The sequence below is a fragment of the Meles meles genome, chromosome 12, assembly GCF_922984935.1.
Source record: "Meles meles chromosome 12, mMelMel3.1 paternal haplotype, whole genome shotgun sequence".
NCBI lineage: Eukaryota > Metazoa > Chordata > Mammalia > Carnivora > Mustelidae > Meles > Meles meles.
In genome coordinates, this window is record NC_060077.1 from 12,925,614 (window position 1) to 12,950,597 (window position 24,984).

The window sequence follows — 24,984 nt, forward strand, 5'->3', positions numbered from 1 at the left end:
TAAATATGCTTGAAATAAAGTTATAAAGCAGGAACTGAAAACAAAAGATTTTTAAAAGTACAGTGAGTAAAAAGAGAAAAACATGAAAAAAGTCATTGAAATTAAAAATTAAATGGCATAAACATAAGAATAGGCACAGCTCAGAAGATAAAAAGATGAAGAAATTATTTAAAATTCATTGCAGAGACACAAAAAGATAAAAATATGAAGGCAAAGTCATGTAACAGGGGCCAGATACCCCTTGTTATCCCCATAGGGACGTGATAAGTATGCCGAACATGCACTTAATAGCAGTTGCTGGAGAACAGACTAAAAAGAACAGGGGAAAGAATATTTGAAGATATCGGGGCGCCTGGGTGGCTCAGTGGGTTAAAGCCTCTGCCTTTGGCTCAGGTCATGATCCCAGGGTCCTGGGATCGAGCCCCGCATCGGGCTCTCTGCTTGGCTGGGAGCCTGCTTCCTCCTCTCTCTCTCTCTGCCTGCCTCTCTGCCTACTTGTGGTCTCTATCTGTCAAATAAATAAATCTTTAAAAAAAAAAAAAAGAATATTTGAAGATATCATGTAGAATTTCCCTGGAATTAATGGAAGGCAAAAAGCACAGATTTCAGCACAGCAAATAAAACTAAGTCTGTATTTAGATTGTGGTAGTGACTTTGGATAACACCAAAGACAAGGAAAAAAAAAAGTACAACCAATTATAGGGTAGATATTACCAATATCTTAAAAGATAATTAAACTTATAGCAGAACTTTCAACACAAGAGAAACCAGAAAGCAATGAGCAAGCCATTATTTAAGGGAGAAAATGATGGTTTACTTATAGTAATGATTCTTTACGGAGAGAACTACTACAAGAAAACAAAACAAGGAAATTTGATCACGAAGAAGAAAACAGAATCCAGAAGGAAGGATCAACATATGAGCAGCAACAGCGAGAACCGTTAAATACGTGGGTAAATCTAATCAGGAAATGACTGTATAAAACAGTAATTGTCAGTAATGACCACCACGCTGACTGCTTTTAGAGACAAACAAATAAAGTGGAAATAAATTACCAGAGGATAACAACACACATATAAGGCAGGAGAGGGTGTTAAACCATTCTAAGGTCTCTGTATTGTTTGGGAGATGCTGATTAAATTTAGACTGTTAAGTCAGGAAAATAGATGTTAAAAATTTAAGAGTAAACAATATCAGAATAGAAGATAGAAAAGGAAATAAAGGGAATAAAGAAGCTAAAAAGAAACAGTGGTGCGATGAATAGCAGGAAAGAAGCGGCACAGTAAACAGGACGCACAAAATAGAAATAAATCCCAATGTATCAATAATAGAAGTAAATGTAAATGGGATTAAATTTACCAGTTCAAAAGACAGAGTCTCAAACTGAATGAAGAAGCCACCCACACAAGATCCATTTATGATGCCATTTATGAGACAAGTGACAAAAGAGCATAGAAACCTGAAAGAAAACAGATATAAAAAGATATACCAAGCAATCTTAATTATAAAAAGCTGGTTTACTTATGTTAATAGCAGACAAAATAAAAATCTTAGATCAAAAGCATTAGCAGGAATAAACAGAGGAAAATATAATGATAAAATGATTAATTTACAAGGAAGGTTTTTCTTTTAAAACCAGGAATCTTTTTTCTTAATTGTTGCAAAGTAACATAAAATGTACCATCTTAACCATTTTTTTTTTTTAAATTTATTTGACAGAGCGATCACAAGCAGGCAGAGAGGCAGGCAGAGAGAAAGGAGGAAGCAGGCTCCCCACTGAGCAGAGAGCCCGATGCGGGGCTCGATCCCAGGACCCTGAGATCATGACCTGAGCCGAAAGCAGAGGCTTAACCCACTGAGCCACCCAGGTGCCCCCCCATCTTAACCATTCTTAACTGTACAGTTAAGTACTGAGTACACTCACATTGTTGTGCAACTGAGCTCCAGGACTTTTCATCTTGCAAAACTGAAACTCTATACACATTGAACAGCTACTCATTCACCAGGAAGTTTTAAATGATATATTTGAGAAGCTTGATCTGATGAACACATAGAGAACCCAGTACTCAACACCTGGAAAAGACATACTCTTTTTGGAGTACCTAGGTGGCTCAGTCATTAAGTGTCTGCCTTTGGCTCAGGTCATGATCCCAGGGTACTGGGATTGAGCCCCACATTTGAGACCCACATTGGGCCCCACATTGGGCTCCCTGCTATGTGGGAGGCCTGCTTCTCCCTCTCCTACTCTCCTAGCTCCCTCTCTCCCTGTCTCTCTCTTTGTCAAATAAATAAATAAAATCTTAAAAAAAAAAAAAAGATCAAGGCACTAAAAAAAATTAGGTTGGCCTCCTGTCTCTTCATGGCCACATTTAACCTAGAAGACAGTGGAGCTATACTTCGAAAATTCTTTTTTTTTTTTTTTGAAAATTCTTAAAGAAAGAAAGCACGATGTAAAGATTTTATGTTCAAGTCAAGTTGTTTTTTAAATTTAAGGCAAGAAACTCTAGAACATATAAGAACTCATCAAGGAATATCGTTCTTGTGAGTTTTTTTGAGGATTCTCCTAGAGGCCATATCACAGACAATAAAAATGAGGAAAAAGGGCAGTGAGGGCAGTGAAAGGATTGGTGATGAGTACTAAATCTAATCACTACAGGTCGAACACTGAAAGCAAAAGTGGGAACAAGGGAAATAGAACTGAACGTAAATGTTACAAGTCTTAGCAATGTAGAAACGATACAAGAGAACCTACAGGGAAGGGAAAGGTAAAAGAAGGGGGAAGAACAATGAGATATCACCTCACACCAGTTAGAATGGCCAAAATTAACAAGTCAGGAAATGATAGATGCTGGCGAGGATGCGGAGAAAGGGGAAGCCTCCTACACTGTTGGTGGGAATGCAAGCTGGTGCAACCTCTCTGGAAAACAGCATGGAGGTTCCTCAAAATGTTGAAAATAGAACTACCATATGACCCAGCAATTGCACTACTGGGTATTTACCCTAAAGATACAAATGTAGTGATCCGAAGGGGCACGTGCACCCAAATGTTTATAGCGGCAATGTCTACAATAGCCAAACTATGGAAAGAACCTAGATGTCCATCAACAGATGAATGGATAAAAAAGATGTGGTTATATATATACAATGGAATACTACGCAGCCATCAAAAGAAATGAAATCTCACCATTTGCGACGACGTGGATGGAACTAGAGGGTATCATGCTTAGTGAAAGACAATCGGAGAAAGTCAATTGGAGAAAGACAACTATCATATGATCTCCCTGATATGAGGAAGTGGAGATGCAACATGGGGGGTTAGGAGGGTAGGAGAAGAATAAATGAAACAAGATGGGATTGGGAGGGAGACAAACCATAAGTGACTCTTAATCTCACGAAACAAACTGAGGGTTGCTGGGGGGAGGGGGCGTTGGGAGAGGGGGAGTGGGGTTATGGACATTGGGGAGGGAATGTGCTATGGTGAGTGCTGTGAAGTGTGTAAACCTGGCGATTCACAGACCTGTACCCCTGGGGATAAAAATACATTATATGTTTATAAAAAATAAAAAATAAATAAAAAATGTAAAAAAAAAAGGGGGAAGGAAGAATAAATAAGCAGCTTTCCTCAATTCTTAATTGTGCGGGATGGGTGGGGAAATATCAAAGGATATAATTTAAAGCTGATGAATCAAGTTATAATGTAAGTATATTATAAGTATAAAGGCAAACAGTAAGAGAGACAATAAAATTGACTAAAATCAGGTGCTAAAGGAGAGAGAAGGGAGGAGAAGGAAGAGGAACTATCCTAATTTCATCACTTTTCACAGTGGGGGCCACAAGCCAGAAACACATACGGGGAGGGAGGGAGAGAGAGAATGAGAGGACAAACAGGATTTTTCACTACGCCTTAAATCAAAAGCTACCCATAAAATGTACTAAGATCAAATATGTCTGCATATCAAATAGATAAAAATGGGATAAATTTACTAATTAAAACAAACCCTTCAGATTATATCACATAACCAAACCCAAATCAAGACCTATTCAGAGACACACCCAAAACAAGATAACTTTCAAAAAGCTAAAAGCAAAAGATGGGCAAAAGTACAGTAGGCACTGGGGCGTCTGGGTGGCTCAGTGGATTAAGCCACTGCCTTTGGCTCAGGTCATGATCTCAGGGTCCTGGGATAGAGCCCCGCATCTGGGCTCTCTGCTCAGCAGGGAGCCTGCTTCCCCCTCTCTCTCTGCCTGCCTCTCTGCCTACTTGTGATCTCTCTCTCTGTCAAATAAATCAATAAAATCTTTAAAAAAAAGTACAGTAGGCAAATGCAAATAAAAGGAAGCAGGGGCGCCTGGGTGGCTCAATGGGTTAAGCCTCTGCCTTCAGCTTAGGTCATGGTCTCGAGGTCCTGGGATTGAGCCCCGAATTGAGCCCCGCATCGGGCTCTCAGCTCAGCGGGGAGCCTGCTTCTCCCTCTCTCTCTCCGCCTGCCTCTCTGTTTACTTGTGATCTCCCTGTCAAATAAATCAACAAAATCTTTAAAAAAAAAAAGGAAGAAGAAATTTTCTTTTTTTTTTTTAAGATTTTATTGATTTATTTGACAGAGAGATAGCACAAGTAAGCGGAGCAGCAGGCAGAGTGTGAAAGAGAAACAGACTCTCTGCTGACCAGGGAGCCCAATGCGGGGCTTGATCTCAGGACCCTGGAATCATGACCTGAGGCGGAGGCAGCCGCTTAACCAACTGAGCCACCCAGGCGTCCCAGAAATTTTGTTCTTAATATCAGAAATGAATTTTGTCTCCCACCACCAAAAAAGGTCTTTGTCGTTTCAGAGAGTATAATAAAAGTATAGAGACAAACTTTAGGCAGCCAATAAATAATTATCCATTCATTAATTCTCAGAAAATTTCTGGAAACACATAAGGATCTGTTTTACTTCTGGGGAGAGAAAGAAGTAATTTTTATTCTTTCCCTTAAACAATTCTTCACAGTTTGAATTCTCACACAGAACATGTATTTACTTTTTTTTAAAAGATTTTATTTATTTATTTGACAGACAGAGATCACAAGTAGACAGAGAGGCAGGCAGAGAGAGAGAGAGGAAGGGAGGGGCGCCTGGGTGGCTCAGTGGGTTAAAGCCTCTGCCTTTCACTCAGGTCATGGTCCCGGGGTCCTGGGATCGAGCCCCGCATCGGGCTCTCTGCTCGGCAGGGAGCCTGCTTTCTCCTCTCTCTCTCTCTGCCTGCCTCTCTCCCTACTTGTGATCTCTATCTGTCAAATGGATGAATAAAATCTTAAAAAAAAAAAAAAAAAGAAAAAGAGAGGAAGGGAAGCAGGCTCCCCGCTGAGCAGAGAGCCCGATGCGGGGCTCGATCCCAGGACCCTGAGATCATGACCTGAGCCGAAGGCAGCAGCTTAACCCATTGAGCCACCCAGGCGCCCCTGTATTTACTTTTATAAGAAAAAATGATCAATAAGAAATATTTCAGTGAAATCAATAATTCTATTATATACTCTAAAATCAGTATTTTAGCTTTTCCCATATATTTGTAATTATCTGTACTATGGCACTTAATTACATATAATTTATGGAACTACTCCTAAGAAAACAAACATGAAACTTTTTAAGATCCTATCCTACTTCTAGGTGACTATAAAAGATTTAGATAAATGTGGGGCGCCTGGATGGCTCAGCGGGTTAAAGCCTCTGCCTTCAGCTCAGGTCATGATCCCAGGATCCTGGGATCGAGCCCCGCATCAGGCTCTCTGCTTCGCTGGGAGCCTGCTTCTGTCTGTCTCTCTCTCTGCCTGCCTCTCTGCCTACTTGTAATCTCTATCTGTCAAATAAATAAATCTTAAAAAAAAAAAAAAAAGATTTAGATAAATGTAAATTATACATCTGGAGTTAACTATATTCTAATTATCAAATAGTTGTTAATATTCAAATTTAGAACATGCAAGTACAACAGAAAGGAAATATATTAATACTTCACTATAGGGGCGCCTGGGTGTCTCAGTGGATTAAGCCTCTGCCTTCGGGCTCAGGTCATGGTCTCAGGGTCCTGGGATGGAGCCCCACATTGGGCTCTGCTCAGCAGGGAGCCTGCTTCCCCCCCACCCCCTCTCTGCCTGCCTCTCTGCTTGCTTGTGATCTCTGTTTGTCAAATAAGTAAATAAAATCTTTATTCAAAAAAGCCACTTCAGGGCGCCTGGGTGGCTCAGTGGTTAAAGCCTCTGCCTTCGGCTCAGGTCATGATCCCGGGGTCCTGGGATCAAGCCCCACATCGGGCTCTCTGCTCAACGGGGAGCCTGCCTCCTCCTCTCTCTCTGCCTGCCTCTCTGCCTACCTGTGATCTGTCAAATAAACAAATAAAAAAATCTTTAAAAAAACAAAAAACAAAAAACAAAAAAGCCACTTCACTATAAAATTCTTACATATTTATTTGAGTTTCTCATTAAAGTAATAAGTATATTTTTTAATATAATGTAATTTTAAGTAGTCCTGAACTTTACCAATATATCTATGTAGTTTTGAGTGGTAAGTACACTCAAACGGTTAAAAAAATGTTCCAAGTAGAGAACAATTAAGAATTTCAGTTAATATTTGCAAAGAGTTTATAATTCATGACATGGCTAGCCTTTTTTTTTTTTTCAGTATACTTTTTATTACAAAAGGTTTCTGGATAAAAGTAGAACGATACATGGATGCAGGAGGTGGACATATGGAGATAAGCAAAATGAGCATCAGGCACACACCAAACACACCAAACTCAAACATTTTTTTAAAAACCCAACAGTTAATGCAAATATAGACAAGTCCTGCATTTTTTTTTAAGGATTTTATTTATTTATTTGAGAGAGCGAGAGGAAGCACGAGCAGGGGGAGCCGCAGCAGGAGAAGCAGGCTCCTGCTGAGAAGGGAGCCCAATGCGGGCCTTGATCTCAGGACCCTGGCTGGGATCATGACCTGAGCTGAAGGCATATGTCCAACTGATAGAGCCACCTAGGCGCTGCCCCTGTATTCTTTTTAAAAGATTTTTTTTAGGAGAGCCCAGGTGGCGCAGTCGGTTGAGCATTCGACTCTTGGTTTCACCTTAGGTTGTGATCTTGGGATCATGAGATCACGCCCCACACTGAGCCCCACATTGGGCTAAGTGCTCATCATAGAGTCTGAGATTCTCTCTCTTCCTCTCCCTCCACCCCTCACCCCACTCCTGCTCTCACTCACTCTCTCTAAATAAATAAATAATCTTCAAAAAAGATTTTTTATTGTGGTAAAATATACATAAAATAAAAATTACCACTTAAAACCATTTTTTAAAAGATTTTATTTATTTATTTGTCAGAGAGAGAGAACACACAAGCAGGCAGAGTGGCAGGCAGAGGCAGAGAGAGAAGCAGGCTCCCCATTGAGCAAGGAGCCCGATGTGGGGCTCAATCCCAGAACCCTGGGATCATGACCTGAGCTGAAGGCAGATGCTTAACCAACTGAGCCACCCAGGCGCCCCCACTTAAACCATTTTTTAAGTGCCCAGTTCAGTGGCATTAAGCACACTAACATTGTTTTGTAGCTGTGCCCACCATCCGTCCATCTTCAGATCTCTTTTCATCTTCCCAAACCAAAACTCTGCCCTACTGAACACTTAACTTCCCATTTTCCCTGTCCCCTACAACCACCATTCCATTTTCTGTCTGTGAATGGGACTACTTTAGTCACATTTATGTAAGTGGAATCATACAGTATTTGTCCTTAGAACTGTGGGTTTTCAACATGGCAAGACACAGATGAAAATGTTGACATGGCTCAGGTATCCCCTCTGACTTGATGATAGTGGATATGGAAAGAACTGGGGTGTTGTGTTATTTGGGAATCGTGGTAAGATAGCTATACCTCTTTGTGATGAGAGATATAGGCAGTGCTTCATATACAGAGAAATCTGGTTAAATCACATGAAAATGAGCTTCAGGCTTGGTTAAATTATTACGTTATAATAAACGACTTCATAGAATTTAAGAATTGGTATACGGCTTACTTAGAAAACAATTTGGTTGAAAAGCAATAACATCCCTTCTTTTAAAAATATCTTTAATAATTATAATGATAAACACTTTTTAAAAGTTCTTATGTATTAGTCATTGTTGCAAAGTGCCTTGTATGTGTTATTTCATTTAACCTTTACAAACACCATTAAGGAAACTAGCTTACAGAAGAGGAAACTTAAGTTTATAGGGATGAAGTCACTTACCCACAGTTATCTAGGGTCTGCCCGATTCTACAGGCCACGTTCCTAATCATTCTATCTATACTGTCTGACTAGAACCTTAAAGTAACTAGCAGTATGTACTAAAATTCCAACCGTGTAAAAATGTATGTATGAGAGGACAAGCCTAAAATACAAAGATGAACACTGTTCCACTGCTACTAATAGGATAACGGGTGGTATACTCAAGATGTCAATTACAGTCAATTACAGTCCCTGACATACCTATAGCTTTTCCAGAGGGAAAATTCTCTAGGCAGCCATACTTGGTACCATGTCAACCTCCTCTCTTCTTATCCTGTCCTTACCCACGAGCATAGCTAGTTAGGCTAAGGATGGACCCCTGACCTGACCTGAGGATAGCCCATTGTCTATGAGATAGCTGGGCGTGAAAAACTAACCCCAAAACAGAAGAGCTGCACCAGGAATTTGAATCAGAAAATGCAGAGAAACAGGGCAGCTAGTAGTTTTTGAAAACTTCAACATAAAATATATAGAGAGAAAGGTCACAGAGTACAATATGAGCAATGCTTGGAACACAGAAAACATTTAACAAATGTTTTTACTGTTACACTTATCATCTTTATCCACAAGCTCCCACTGCTAGTATTCCTGAAACTTCCCCGACCCAAAATGCTCTATGGCTACAGTACCACTACCTGTTCCAGACTGATTATGGTTTTCTGATCCTTGGAATTCCATGACAGCACGTTTCCTTTACTGTCTTAAATATCCTTTCAATAAAACTCATTTAAAACAAATGAATTTAATAAACGAAATATTTACAGATAGATTTCTTAGCTTACTATTAGGAAGAAATTTTATCATCACTAGAAAGACACATAATCAGTCCCTTTTGTTTCCAAGTTGCTTACTCAAGAAAAGCATTAAGTAAATCAATGGACTAGAATGTAACCATGAAAACAATTCTTGATGTCCTTAATTGCAAAGCCTTGTTCAAAAACTCCCTTTTTGGGAGGAGGAGTCAAGATGGCGGAGAAGTAGCAGGCTGAAACTACATCAGGTAGCAGGAGATCAGCTCGATAGCTTATCTAAACATTGCAAACACCTACAAATCCAACGGGAGATCGAAGAGAAGAAGAACAGCAACTCTAGAAACAGAAAATCAACCACTTTCTGAAAGGTAGGACTGGCGGAGAAGTGAATCTAAAGCGACGGGAAGATAGACCGCGGGGGGAGGGGCCGGCTCCTGGCAAGTGGCGGAGGAACGGAGCACAAAATCAGGACTTTTGAAAGTCTGTTCCACTGAGGGACATTGCTCCAGAGGCTAAACCGGGGTGAAGCCCACGCGGGGTCAGCGTGGCCGCAGGTCCCGCAGGGTCACAGAAGGATCGGGGGTGTCAGAGTGTCGGAGAGCTCGCAGGTATTAGAACGGAGAAGCCGGCTGCAGAGACAGAGCTGAGGACTGAACTCTCAGCTCGGGGTTACCTTGAACTGGTCGCGGGCTGGGTGAGCTCGGAGCGCGGCTAGAGGCTGGGGATACGGGAGTGATTGGGTGCTGTCCTCTGGGGGCGCACTGAGGAGTGGGGCCCCAGGCTCACGGCTCCTCCGGGCCGGAGACTAGGAGGCCGCCATTTTCATTCCCGTCCTCCGGAACTCTACGGAAAGCGTTCAGGGAACAGAAGCTCCCAAAAGCGAACCCGAGCCGATTACTTAGTCCGGTGCCGGTAAGGGCGGTGCAATCCCGCCTCGGGCAAAACACTTGAGAGTCACTACAACAGGCCCCTCCCCCAGAAGATCAACAAAATATCCAGCCAGGATGAAGTTCATCTATCAAGGAAAGTAGGTTCAACTCCTAAGAAAGCAGCGCAATTCCCGAGGAGGAGAAAGCAAAGCAGGGAACTCATGGCGTTCTCCCCATGATTCTTTAGTCTTGCGGCTACTTCAATTTTTTTTCTTTTTTCTTTTTTCAATTTTTTTTCTTTTTTCTTCTTCTGCTAAATTTTTTAAAACTTTTACCCTTTTCTTTTTTAACGTTTTTTGACTAGTTTATCTAAATATATATATTTTTTCTTTCTTTTTTATATTTTTTCTTTATTTGTTTTATTTTTTAAATTTTTTTCTTTCTTTTTTTTTTTCTGAACCTCTTTTTATCCCCTTTCTCCCCCCCACAATTTGGGGTCTCTTCTCATTTGGTTACAGCACATTTTTCTGGGGTCTTTGCCACCCTTTTAGTATTTTATTTGCTCCTTCATATCCTCTTATCTGGACAAAATGACAAGGCAGAAAAAATCACCACAAACAAAAGAACAAGAGACAGTACCGAAGGCTAGGGACCTAATCAACACAGACATTGGTAATATGTCAGATCAAGAGTTCAGAATGACGATTCTGAACATTCTAGCCGGGCTCGAAAAAGGCATGGAAGATATTAGAGAAACCCTCTCTGGAGATATTAAAGCACTTTCTGGAGAAATTAAAGAACTAAAATCTAACCAAGTTGAAATCAAAAAAGCTATTAATGAGGTGCAATAAAAAATGGAGGCTCTCACTGCTAGGATAAATGAGGCAGAAGAAAGAATTAGTGATATAGAAGACCAAATGACAGAGAATAAAGAAGCCAAACAAAAGAGGGACAAACAGCTACTGGACCATGAGGGGAGAATTCGAGAGATAAGTGACACCATAAGACGAAACAACATTAGAATAATTGGGATTCCAGAAGAAGAAGAAACAGAGAAGGGAGCAGAAGGTCTATTGGAGAGAATTATTGGAGAGAATTTCCCTAATATGGCAAAGGGAACAAGCATCAAAATCCAGGAGATGCAGAGAACCCCCCTCAAAGTCAACAAGAATAGGTCCACACCCCGTCACCTAATAGTAAAATTTACAAGTCTTAGTGACAAAGAGAAAATCCTGAAAGCAGCCCGAGAAAAGAAGTCTGTAACATACAATGGTAAAAATATTAGATTGGCAGCAGACTTATCCACAGAGACCTGGCAGGCCAGGAAGAGCTGGCATGATATATTCAGAGCACTAAACGAGAAAAACATGCAGCCAAGAATACTCTATCCAGCTAGGCTATCATTGAAAATAGAAGGAGAGATCAAAAGCTTCCAGGACAAACAAAAACTGAAAGAATTTGCAAACACCAAACAGCTCTACAGGAAATACTGAAAGGGGTCCTCTAAGCAAAGAGAGAGCCTAAAAGTAGTAGATCAGAAAGGTACAGAGACAATATACAGTAACAGTCACCTTACAGACTAATAATGGCACTAAATTCATATCTCTCAATAGTTACCCTGAATGTTAATGGGCTAAATGCCCCAATCAAAAGACACAGGGTATCAGAATGGATAAAAAAACAAAACCCATCAGTATGTTGCCTACAAGAAACTCATTTTAGACACGAAGACACCTCCAGATTTAAAGTGAGGGGGTGGAAAACAATTTACCATGCTAATGGGCATCAGAAGAAAGCTGGGGTGGCAATCCTTATATCAGATCAATTAGATTTTAAGCCAAAGACTATAATAAGAGATGAGGAAGGACACTATATCCTACTCAAAGGGTCTGTCCAACAAGAAGATCTAACAATTTTAAATATCTATGCCCCTAACGTGGGAGCAGCCAACTATATCAACCAATTAATAACAAAATCAAAGAAACACATCAATAATAATACAATAGTAGTAGGGGACTTTAACACTCCCCTCACTGAAATGGACAGATCATCCAAGCAAAAGATCAACAAGGAAATAAAGGCCTTAAATGACACACTGGACCAGATGGACATCACAGATATATTCAGAACATTTCATCCCAAAGCAACAGAAAACACATTCTTCACTAGTGCACATGGAACCTTCTCCAGAATAGATCACATCCTGGGTCACAAATCATGTCTCAACCGGTATCAAAAGATTGGGATCATTCCCTGCATATTTTCAGACCACAATGCTCTGAAGCTAGAATTCAATCACAAGAGGAAAGCTGGAAAGAACCCAAATACATGGAGACTAAACAGCATCCTTCTAAAGAATGAATGGGTCAACCAGGAAATTAAAGAACTGAAAAAATTCATGGAAGCAAATGATAATGAAAACACAACAGTTCAAAATCTATGGGACACAGCAAAGGCAGTCCTGAGAGGAAAATATATAGCGGTACAAGCCTTTCTCAAGAAACAAGAAAGGTCTCAAGTACACAACCTAACCCTACACGTAAAGGAGCTGGAGAAAGAACAAGAAAGAAACCCTAAACCCAGCAGGAGAAGAGAAATCATAAAGATCAGAGCAGAAATCAATGAAATAGAAACCAAAAAAACAATAGAAAAAAATCAATGAAACTAGGAGCTGGTTCTTTGAAAGAATCATAAGATTGATAAACCCCTGGCCAGACTCATCAAAAAGAAAAGAGAAAGGACCCAAATAAATAAAATCATGAATGAAAGAGGAGAGATCACAACTAACACCAAAGAAATACAGACAATTATAAGAACATACTATGAGCAACTCTACGCCAACAAATATGACAATCTGGAAGAAATGGACGCATTCCTAGAGACATATAAACTACCACAACTGAACCAGGAAGAAATAGAAAACCTGAACAGGCCCATAACCAGTAAGGAGATTGAAACAGTCATCAAAAATCTCCAAACAAACAAAAGCCCACGGCCAGACGGCTTCCCAGGGGAATTCTACCAAACATTTAAAGAAGAACTCATTCCTATTCTCCTGAAACTGTTCCAAAAAATAGAAATGGAAGGAAAACTTCCAAACTCATTCTATGAGGCCAGTATCACCTTGATCCCAAAACCAGACAAGGATCCCACCAAAAAAGAGAACTACAGACCAATATCCTTGATGAACACAGACGCAAAAATTCTCGCCAAAATACTAGCCAATAGGATTCAACAGTACATTAAAAGGATTATTCACCACGATCAAGTGGGATTTATTCCAGGGCTGCAGGGTTGGTTCAACATCCGCAAATCAATCAATGTGATACAACACATTAATAAAAGAAAGAACAAGAACCATATGATACTCTCAATAGATGCTGAAAAAGCATTTGACAAAGTACAGCATCCCTTCCTGATCAAAACTCTTCAAAGTGTAGGGATAGAGGGCATATACCTCAATATTATCAAAGCCATCTATGAAAAACCCACCGCAAATATTCTCAATGGAGAAAAACTGAAAGCTTTTCCGCTAAGGTCAGGAACACGGCAGGGATGTCCATTATCACCACTGCTATTCAACATAGTACTAGAAGTCCTAGCCTCAGCAATCAGACAACAAAAAGAAATTAAAGGCAGCCAAATTGGTAAAGAAGTCAAACTATCACTCTTCGCAGATGATATGATACTATATGTGGAAAACCCAAAAGACTCCACTCCAAAACCGCTAGAACTTGTACAGGAATTCAGTAAAGTGTCAGGATATAAAATCAATGCACAGAAATCAGTTGCATTTCTGTACACCAACAACAAGACTGAAGAAAGAGAAATTAAGGAGTCAATCCCATTTACAATTGTACCCAAAACTATAAGATACCTAGGAATAAACCTAACCAAAGAGACTAAGAATCTATACACAGAAAATTATAAAGTACTCATGAAAGAAATTGAGGAAGACACAAAGAAATGGAAAAATGTTCCATGCTCCTGGATTGGAAGAATAAATATTGTGAAAATGTCCATGCTACCTAAAGCAATCTACACATTTAATGCAATCCTTATCAAAATACCATCCATTTTTTTCAAAGAAATGGAACAAATAATCCTCAAATTTATATGGAACCAGAAAAGACCTCGAGTAGCCAAAGGAATATTGAAAAAGAAAGCCAAAGTTGGTGGCATCACAATTCCGGACTTCAAGCTCTATTACAAAGCTGTCATCATCAAGACAGCATGGTACTGGCACAAAAACAGACACATAGATCAGTGGAACAGAATTGAGAGCCCAGAAATCGACCCTCAACTCTATGGTCAACTCATCTTCGACAAAGCAGGAAAGAATGTCCAATGGAAAAAAGACAGCCTCTTCAATAAATGGTGCTGGGAAAATTGGACAGCCACATGCAGAAAAATGAAATTGGACCACTTCCTTACACCACACACGAAAATAGACTCCAAATGGATGAAGGACCTCAATGTGAGAAAGGAATCCATCAAAATCCTTGAGGAGAATGCAGGCAGCAACCTCTTCGACCTCAGCCGTAGCAACATCTTCCTAGGAACAACGGCAAAGGCAAGGGAAGCAAGGGCAAAAATGAGCTATTGGGATTTCATCAAGATCAAAAGCTTTTGCACAGCAAAGGAAACAGTTCACAAAACCAAAAGACAACTGACAGGATGGGAGAAGATATTTGCAAACGACATATCAGATAAAGGGCTAGTGTCCAAAATCTATAAGGAACTTAGCAAACTCAACACCCAAAGAACAAACAATCCAATCAAGAAATGGGCAGAGGACATGAACAGACATTTCTGCAAAGAAGACATCCAGATGGCCAACAGACACATGAAAAAGTGCTCCACGTCACTCGGCATCCGGGAAATACAAATCAAAACCACAATGAGATATCACCTCACACCAGTCAGAATGGCTAAAATTAACAAGTCAGGAAATGACAGATGCTGGCGAGGATACGGAGAAAGGGGAACCCTCCTCCACTGTTGGTGGGAATGCAAGCTGGTGCAACCACTCTGGAAAACAGCATGGAGGTTCCTCAAAATGTTGAAAATAGAACTACCCTATGACCCAGCAATTGCACTACTGGGTATTTACCCTAAAGATACAGACGTAGTGATCCGAAGGGGCACGTGTACCCGAATGTTTATAGCAGCAATGTCTACAATAGCCAAACTATGGAAAGAACCTAGATGTCCATCAACAGATGAATGGATCAAGAAGATGTGGTATATATACACAATGGAATACTATGCAGCCATCAAAAGAAATGAAATCTTGCCATTTGCGATGACGTGGATGGAACTAGAGCATATCATGCTTAGTGAAATAAGTCAATCAGAGAAAGACAACTATCATATGATCTCCCTGATATGAGGACATGGAGAAGCAACATGGGGGGTTAGGGGGATAGGAGAAGAATAAATGAAACAAGATGGGATTGGGAGGGAGACAAACCATAAATGATTCTTAATCTCACAAAACAAACTGGGGGTTGCTGGGGGGAGGTGGGATTGGGAGAGGGGGAGGGGGCTATGGACATTGGGGAGGGGAGGCGAACCATAAGAGACTATGGACTCTGAAAAACAACCTGAGGGTTTTGAAGGGTCAGGGGTGGGAGGTTGGGGGAACAGGTGGTGGGTAATAGGGAGGGCACGTTTTGCATGGAGCACTGGGTGTTGTGCAAAAACAATGAATACTGTTATGCTGAAAAAAATAAATAAAATGGGAAAAAAAAATAGCTTGAACCTGACCAACCATGACAGAAATCTGGCACACTATAGCTAAAAGAATTTAAGTAATAAGCTCCATGAAGACAGGGACCTTTTCGGCTTTGTTTCCTACTTTATTTCCAGCACCTGCAACAGTGCTTGGCACACTGTAGACACCCACTATAAACCTGCTGAATCAATGAAAGGATGATTTAAGTAAATTTCAGCTATGTCGATTAAACCAAAAGAAATAAGCATCTACTATAAAAAAAAAAACAACAAACTCCCTTTTTGAAACTTTTCCTTCCTAATAAGCACAACACTTGCTTCCTCTTTCCTTATCAGTTAAGTATACGATTCTGATTATACTTTTTTTTTTGTTTCCTTCCCTCCCTCCCTCCGTCCCTCCTTACTTTCCTTCCTTCCTAGTAAGCTCTGTGCCCAACATGGGGCTCAAACTCACGACACCAAGATCAAGAGTCACATGCTCCACAGTGAGCCAGCCACATGCCCCTTTTCTATATTGTTTTTTAATTTTTTTAAAATGTTATTTATTTTTATTTGAGAGAGAGAGCACAAGTGGTGGGGGAGAGGGGCAGAGGGAGAGGGAGAAGCAGGCTCCCCACTGAGCAGATCACAACCCAAACTGAAGGCAGAACTGAAGGTAGATGCTTAACTGACTGAGCCATCTGGGCGCTCTGCTATATCACTTTTTTTTTTTTAAAGATTTTATTTATTTACTTGACAGACAGAGATCACAAGTAGGCAGAGAGCAGGCAGAGAGAGAGAAGGAAGCAGGCTCCCTGCGGAGCAGAGAGCCCGATGTAGGGCTTGATCCCAAGACCCTGAGATCGTGACCTGAGCCGAAGGCAGAGGCTTTTACCCACTGAGCCACCCAGGCACCCCTGGTGCTATATCGTTCTTAAGATAGGTTATATTTTGTCTTTCTTGAATTTTGACTCATTTCACCTGTGAGTATATGGACTCCAGACAACAGGGGCTTGTCTATTGCATTTCTTTTGTGATGACAGTGGTGTGTAATGGAAACAGCAGGAGATGTAAATAAGATAACACAGATGCTGGAGTCAAGAGGCAACTCTCTCTCACTGCCTACTTGTCTCTTCGGATAAGTCACTAAACCCGTCTCAGACCCCATGGCATTTTCTATTAAAAGGAAATGATGTGGCTTTTCACTGTGGTCCCTTGACTGATGGATGGCATTCGTGAAGAATTTTATAGTTCCATACTCAGGCACATGCAGTACAATCCATATTCAAACCTAAAATTACTACATGGAAAGTGATAAAATGACAACTGCTAATGTCAGTTAGATGGCGGAGGCCATCTGATCTGGATTTGTGGAGGGCATTTACTTTCTAACAGTTTAGCTTCAAAGCAGTGGTTAGAATCAGCTTCCAAGCAATGGTATTTCATCACTTATCACAAGCTTTCGTAGCTTGCCCCTGGCCCTGCTCCCCAGCAAAACAAGTCCATTAATCTAAAGTTAACTTGTCACCACTCATTGGCAGACTCTGAGTTTTTACCTGGCCACAGAAGAATGTGACTTCATATTTATAGCTCTGACATATATCAGAATTAAAGCAAAAATCTAATCTAGCTGCACTTGTGACTCCTTCTTCTCCTTCTCTTTCCCCCAGTAATTTGGCAAAACAAACAGCATAAATTAAACAAAAAACTTCATAGGTTACATTATTACTCTTTTTTGTGGAATCATATAATAATAATAATAATAATTTGCTTTCTATAAATTACACAAGTAAAATATTCAGGAATCTAACTAGTACATCTGAACAAGACAAGATGCTAAAAGTGTCGCAAGCCAGTGCTCGCTTCGGCAGCACATATACTAAAAGTGTCGCAAGCCAAATACACTTACTTGACATTTTTGACGCAACTGTCGTAGTTCTTTTATAACTGGGGCTAGAGCTGACTTCTTTTCAGATACTAGTGAATTCAGTTTTTTTACCTGTCATTTAAACAAAATACATGATCTAAAAAAAGAATTCAAAAGAACAAAAATACTACATGCATAAATATATTAAAGTGTTACATAAAAGAGTAAAACTGAAAATTACTTCAAAACCAAACAATGGGGAAATGATTTAGTAAATGTCATTTCAGTAAGATGGGATAGCATTTAACTATTCAAAAGGTCAGTTATTAAGACAGCAAACCATATTTGCAATCTAACATTGAATGATGAAAAAAAATCAGAAAGTCGCCCTTATAATAATACAATCATGTTGTACTATTAAAAATATGTAATTATATAGATTATACAGTATATAAGTAATATGATGAAGTGATATTCAAAAATACATAATAACCCAAAGGATTTAAGTAATGACCTATCAAAATGGACACCAGCCATGGAGACTAATGGGGTCTTGAAGTCCTCTGCTTTTTAGGAGTCAGGTTGTAGTAAGATCCAGAGGGTTCTGGGCAAGTGGCCAATGTGGAAAAAATAGGTGGAAGTGGGTCGTCTGAGAGGCTGGGGCAGCAGCTATCTACCAATAAGGAAGGAAAGATTTCAACATTTTAATGTCTGATGAAGCTGTATCAGTGCATTCAGGCTGAACAGCAGCTCCAAATATGGAAAGATACTAAGGACACACACAAAAATGAAGCAATTTTATTGCTTAGGGCAGTATTATTTGGGAAAACTTATTTTTTATCTTAAATATTTCTTTAATGTTCTGTAACTTTTACACTTCAAAAAAACCGCAAAGATCGGGGCACCTGGGTGGCTCAGTGGGTTAAAGCCTCTACCTTCGGCTCAGGTCATGATCTCGGGGTCCTGGGATCGAGCCCAGCTTCAAGCTCTCTGCTCCACAGGGAGTCTGCTTCCCCCTCTCTCTCTGCCTGCCTCTCTGCCTACTTGTGATCTCTCTCTGTCAAATAAATAAATAAAATCTTTGGGAAAAAAAAACCCCGCAAAGATAAGGCAGCCATTTCAATACATAATTCTATAGGGTATTTAAAAACCCATGATGTTTCCTTGGAAAAAAAGTCCTGCAAAATGCATAAATTATAACAAGTTGAGCAACTTACTAGAATGGAAACATTCAGAAGAGTTGCTAAAGACAGATGAAAGAAAATAAAATAAACGATGCGCAGAAATGAAAATTTGAGTGTTTCACTGAAACACAAAAACATCTGCCTCTAGCTATATAATTTTTAAAAACTATAAAAAAAAAAAAAGAAGTGCAATCAGGGCACCTGGGTGGTTCAGTGGGTTAAGCATCTGCCTTCGGCTCAGGTCATGATCCCAGGGTCCTGGGGTCAAGTCCTTCATCGGGCTTCTTGCTCAGTGGGGAGCTTGCTTCTACCTCTCCCTGCTCTGCCTGCTGTTCCCCCTGCTTATGCTCTTTCTCTCTAGAAAATAGATAAATAAGTCTTAAAAAAAAAAAAAGAAAAGAAAAAAATCAAGTGTAATCACCATTTCAGACATGTCGTCGAGTGTTCGGCCTTTCATCTCATCAACCTCAGTCTTCAGTGCAGATACCCGTTCTAGCTCTTCCTGGGTGTAACTATACCCAGATATACCCTTTTTCTCTTCAATAGTTTGCTAAAAGTAAAGAATAAAAATAGGTGTCAAAAATGGGGTCCACAAAATGGGTGACAAATCCTTGATGATTCTGTAAGAAGTGTACAGATTTAATGTATAACAATAAAGTTATAAGTAAAATCAGCTTAGAATTATAAATAATACTTTTTATTGACAATAATTACACATCTTTATATGTTATAAACTTGCATTAAATTTTACTTTGGTATCCTTGGGTGCATAGTATTTCTAATTTTAGGGCTCAATAAATATTTGGTGACTGAATGAATTCTCAAGTGATCAATATATTTGCACTCTCTCTCCCATCCAATGTTTACTATCTACCTAAGTGTGCTGAGCATAGTTTGTTTTTTTTTTAAGATTTTATTTACTTATTTGACAGACAGAGATCACAATTAGGCAGAGAGGCAGGCAAAGACAGAGAGAGAGAGAGAGAGGAGGAAGCAGCCTCCCTGCTAAGCAGAGAGCCCGATGCGGGGCTTGATCCCAGGACTCTGGGATCATGACCTGAACTGAAGGCAGAGGCTTTAACCCACTGAGCCACCCAGGCGCCCCGTGCTGAGCATAGTTTTAAGCACCAGATACACAGCAGTGAACAAAACAGGGTAAAAAAAAAAGTCTTCCCTCACAGAGCTTACTTCTAGTGAGAGTAAACAAGAAATCTGTAGACAAATAGAATACATAGAGTGTGAGGTGAGAGTGGGGTTGGAAATCTTAAATAACAGGGTGGTCAGGGAAGGTCTTTCTGAGAAGATGACATCTGAGCAAAGCCCGAATGAATTGAGGGAGCAAGTCCTATAGATATCCAGGGCCTCAGCAAGTACAAAAGACATGTCCTTTCCAAGAAACAGCTAAGAGACTGGTGGAGCTGAAAATGGAGGGAGAATGAGGTTGGGGGGTAGGGAATCACGTAGGAGTCAGATGGTTTGCTGGAACAGTCTCGGTTAATGTCTACTGTCCTTTGCATTTTCAAAAGTGTCCTACTTTAGATGATAAATTATATGGTTACTTTATTTTTAGGCCAATGAAAGAGCTTAGGCTTATTTTAAATGAGATGGGAGGCTTGTTGGGTGGTTCAGAGTAAAGGAATTTTTAAATGGCCACTTTAACATCTGTGCTGAGATCAAACTATAGAGGGACAAAGGAAGCCAGTTAGAAGACTACTCAAATAATTCAGTTTACAGATAATGGGTAGCATGAGTCAGATGGTGGTGGTAGAGGTAATGAGAAGTGGTCTATTTTAAGGTAGACCAACAAAATATTAAGACAGATTAGATGTAGGGTGTGAGGAACAGTGAGGGGTAAAGGATGACTAAAGTTTCTGGCCTGTAGAACTGAGGGGATGGAGCTGCTGTTTGTTGAAATGAGAAAGACTCTGTAAGGCCAGGTTTGAGGGAGTAATGAAGATCAGAAATCTAGTTTTGCACATTTAAAAAATTTGAAATGTCCAGTAGATACTCAATAAGAGGTCAAGACATTATACATATAAGACTGGAATTTGAGGAGAAATCTAGGTTAGAGATATAGAGTTGGGAATTGTCTTCATAAAGAAGGTCTTTAAATCCATGAGACAGGATAAGATAACCAAGGGAGTGAAAGAAGAAAAGAGATCTAAGGGCTAAGCCTAGGAACTCCAATTTTTAGATCTTAGATGAGAAGAAATCGGCCCCAGAGTAGGAATATAGGGGCGCTAGTAAGGGAGAAGAACAAGGAGAGTGTAGTTTATTAAAAGATAAAGGATGAGGGAGTGATCAACTATGTCAAACACTGCTAATAGGCCAACTAGGAAAAAGACTACAACCTCATTGGACAGGGTTCAAAACAGGATGGAAGAACCAAAAGGAAAGAAAGAAAAGGAGAGAGGGAATGGAAGAAGAGTTGGAATTTGGGGCTGCCAATAAAATTGAGACTCCTAAGAAAGGAGTAGAGGGAACTATAGAGTATTAGCCCAAAATTCTAAATGCAATTTCCTCTTTGGGGATTACCAAACTCTAAACTGTGCATAAGAGGGTAAGACTCCTAGCAATCAAGTGGAAATCAGTAGATGGGTGACTAAAAAACTGGGCTAAGACTTCGGTATCTCATAGTACTAGGGAGACAGAGGTAGGAATTCAAGACTTTCAAAGTGTGTTGCTCCAGACTATCAGCTGAAACCCCAGAAAGGCTACTAAGGAGTAAGGGTCATAACCTAAGAGTAAGAGCTCGGTGCTAGGTGTAAGTACTATTTCCTGGGAGTAGAGTTTCTGCCCCAGGTATAAGGGCTGCATCTTAGAATAAGAGAAAAATACCAGCTTTAGCAAAACTGGATCAAGATGATCTATGAGGAAAAAAACCCCAAATGTTCTTTTAAGGAAGGAAGTGTTTTCAGAGCCTGGAATTCAATAAAAAGGTACTAGGTAAGCAAAGTAACATGTCTGAAAATCAAGAGAAAAAAAGACGGATAATAGAAACAGACACCCAGATGAATTTATCAGATAAATAAATTTCTTGGCTGAATAGGAACTGTATCACACCAACTCTTGGAAGATAGAAAGATAGAAAGGGTCCACAGCATACAACTGACTGACTGTGGGATACAAAAAGGTAATTTTCTTGCCTAAAGACGTGACTAACTGTATGATGCAATTTGCATTCCAGAGTTCCTCAGGGGATCAGACTGAAACTGGACTCCAGATGAATCCACTTTTCCTCACTACTTCATTCTGGTTCCTTCACTTCCTTTCTCCTAAGAGCACTCTCTCTCTTAACTCTAGGAGCAGTTAAGAATTCTTGTTTCAGGTTCTGCTTTCAGAGAACGTGACCAAACCATAAAAATGGGCTTCTAGAGTGGGATTACTCACTGAATAAATGGAACCGGAGGGCCCAACACTAGTGGCAGGGTGAATATTGTTAGTCCCACTGCTAAGATTTGCAGTGAACTGAGCAGAGGGTGACTGCAGCAGTCATGAGAATGGACTCCTTTGGGAGCTCAGATCTCCTTCGGGAGACCCCACTGAAATGGACTTGACGGACAGGCACAACTGCTGCCCCTCTGGATCCAGAGTTGTGTTCCTACCAAGCCTATGCTTCCCCCAGGCTGCTCCTAGCATGACTGAACACGGCAATAGTACTAGTGCTGGCCTGTTTCTGCCTGACAGGGGACTCCTCTAGCGGGTGACTGGCTCAGGAACTCCCCCTCATCCTCATCAAAACTTTCCTAAAACTGTGCTGCAGTCTGAGGCTCTTCCTACACAAACCTCCTTCTTTTCTCTCCCTTCATAGTTGTCAGTCCTGCAGTAGGGCCTTAATGGTTTTCCCTGCCTCCTCTTGCTCCCTTCCCTTTATCTTTCACAGTATTTCCTCCAGCAAATCTTTGGTACATCTAATCCCATCTTGGTGTCCGTTTCTTGAACTGTCACAGGGATGCACTAGTTGGTACAAGTGGCTGGTATTTGGAAAGTATGCAGAAATAATAACTAAAGGGACAATGGAATTGGGGTGACTGTTGCTATGCTCCATGTATAGTTGAAGAGATAAAATGACAGCCTCAAATATACTAACCATTAATTTAAAGCAAAGTGGTAAGGTCAGAGAACCTTCTTAGGAGCTTTAAAGAAACCCTCATTTCCTATGGCTGAAGGGCAGTGGAAGCTGAAAACCAGGCACACAACTTAATTGTTAATAGGGTAAAACTTAAGAAAAGGCTGAATATATTCTGTGACAAAGTCAGGGCTCTAAGGGTACTACTGAGTCCAGGATGGAATACCTACATAGACTCACTTGAGAACCTTGAACCTCTAGATTATCTTATATCCTCTGGGCAGTGGCAAGTGGCTTAACTTGTTGGTCAGGGATCTGGGAGAACTAGGTACCAGGACTGGAAGACTGGGGACACGGAGGTCTGTGGAAGAGGCATGCAGATAGACCTACGGGAGTAACACATTAAGTGTAAAGATCTTTTCTCTTTATATCATATGCTAACGGCCACTAGAGAATTTCCAAAGCAGAAGAGAGTACGAAAAGATCAAGTGGGAAGGATGATTTGGCCAGTAGATGTCAGGCACCCTCTGTCACTGGCCCCCCAGCCCTTGGACAATGGGCTCATGAACAGAATGGCTATGCTGGCAAAGATGGAGGCTAAGCAAGGGCCAAATAGCATGGGCTCTCTCTCTCCAATGACGGTCTAGCTACTTGCACTGACAAATGTCTGACCTGGCAACAAGACAGAGATCAATCCTGAGCTCTAGCTATAGAATCATACCTTGAAGAAACCAATCTTCTGCCTTAAAAAGGGAAACATTTCATCCTGAACTGGACTGACCCATATTCTAGGTTAAGTATTTGCTTTTCTTGCCCCCAGTGCTTTTAGCCAGCATCACTATCCAAGGGCTCAGAGTATCTGGTCTACTGATGTGGAATTCTGTATAAATATCACTCAGGCCATGGGATTACTTTATGGCATAGGAGATATGGTGGTGGACACGTGATCACTGGATTCAGTCACTGTACCACATATCACACCATCCAGGAAGCTAATACCCTGAGATATTGGTAGAAGGGCCTTGTGAAAATACAACTAAGGTACAGCTTAGAGCTGATGGCCTGTGAGGATGAGTTCTACTCTTCAGGATGGATGGAGTATACATTTTAAACCAATGCCTACCATTTAGTGCTGTGTTGCCAACAGAAAGAATACATGGGTCTTGGAACTATGGAATGAAGGTATGAGAGTCACCACTCACTAGGGTGCCCGCTTATCCACTTAAGGAATTATGTTTCCCTTCCTGACACCTGTAGGCTCTGGAGGTATAGATCTTCTGGTTTTCAGAGTGGGCATGCTTTTACCAGGAGGCATATTAAAAGGCCTTTAAACTTAATGCTCTGGTGACCATCTTGTCATTTGGGGTCCTCACGCCTGTAGACCAGCAGGCAAAGAATAAAGGTATTATATTGACAGGACATCATTTTGTTATACAAATGCTGCTATAAATAAGGGCAAATAGGAATATGTTTGACACTCAGGTGATCCATTAGGGCACATCTTGGTCCTCCCATGCCCAGTTTTAGCAGTAAATGAGTAATACAGCAACCGCAGCCTGCTAAGATCATGGTTCCTAGAGTCTCACACCTCTTAAAGATGAGGGACTGGGTCATCCCACCATGAAAGTCATTTAGACCAGTGAAGGTGCCAAACATGAAGGAAATCTAGAATGGATGGTAAAGGAAGAAGATGTTGAGTATTAGTATGTCCTTGGGACCAAATGTAGCAACGAGAGTTTTCCTTGGTCCTGTTTAACCGTCCTCCTACACATTTTCGTAGAAATTGTGATCAACCAGAATCCTGTAGAAGCTATACTCAAATGGAGTCAATTTAACATGAGAAACAGGTAGATCCCAGCATTGCAAGGGGTAGACTGTAATGGTTGTCGTTGGTGCCTCATTCAGACCTCATCTGCAACCTGCCATAAGAGTTGTTGATTGCTAAAGGTTCACAGTTGTTCCCTTCTACAGAGGATACCCTCGCATTGGGCTAGGAGGTTATACCGTGCCACAGCACTGACTGACTGATATAGGAGTAAAAAGTCCAGCCCCTTTGCCTCAAGATGGAATCAACTTCACACTGCAATTTGAGCTCCAAAATTCCTCACAGAATCAAAATGATACTGTCTAGTCAGGACTACATCCTTGCTTGCTCTTTTCTGCTGCCCTATCTGCTTCCCTCATTCCCCTCCTTCTGAAGGTACTCCCTCCCTCAATAAATCACTTATACAAAGTATTCCCCTCT

General features: G+C 40.6%; 1 protein-coding gene across 3 annotated transcripts in view; it reads right to left on the bottom strand.

Annotated features, from left to right (window-relative positions):
• Window positions 1-24,984, bottom strand: part of IFT81 (intraflagellar transport 81) — a 90,992-nt gene that overhangs the window by 16,816 nt on the left and 49,192 nt on the right. For all 3 annotated transcript variants that reach the window (XM_046025969.1, XM_046025970.1, XM_046025968.1), the window contains exons 13-14: window positions 19,092-19,220; window positions 17,529-17,618 (exon numbers count right to left, since the gene is read on the bottom strand). In XM_046025969.1, the coding sequence (XP_045881925.1) occupies window positions 17,529-17,618; window positions 19,092-19,220 (219 nt within the window). The remainder of the gene's footprint in view (window positions 1-17,528; window positions 17,619-19,091; window positions 19,221-24,984) is intronic.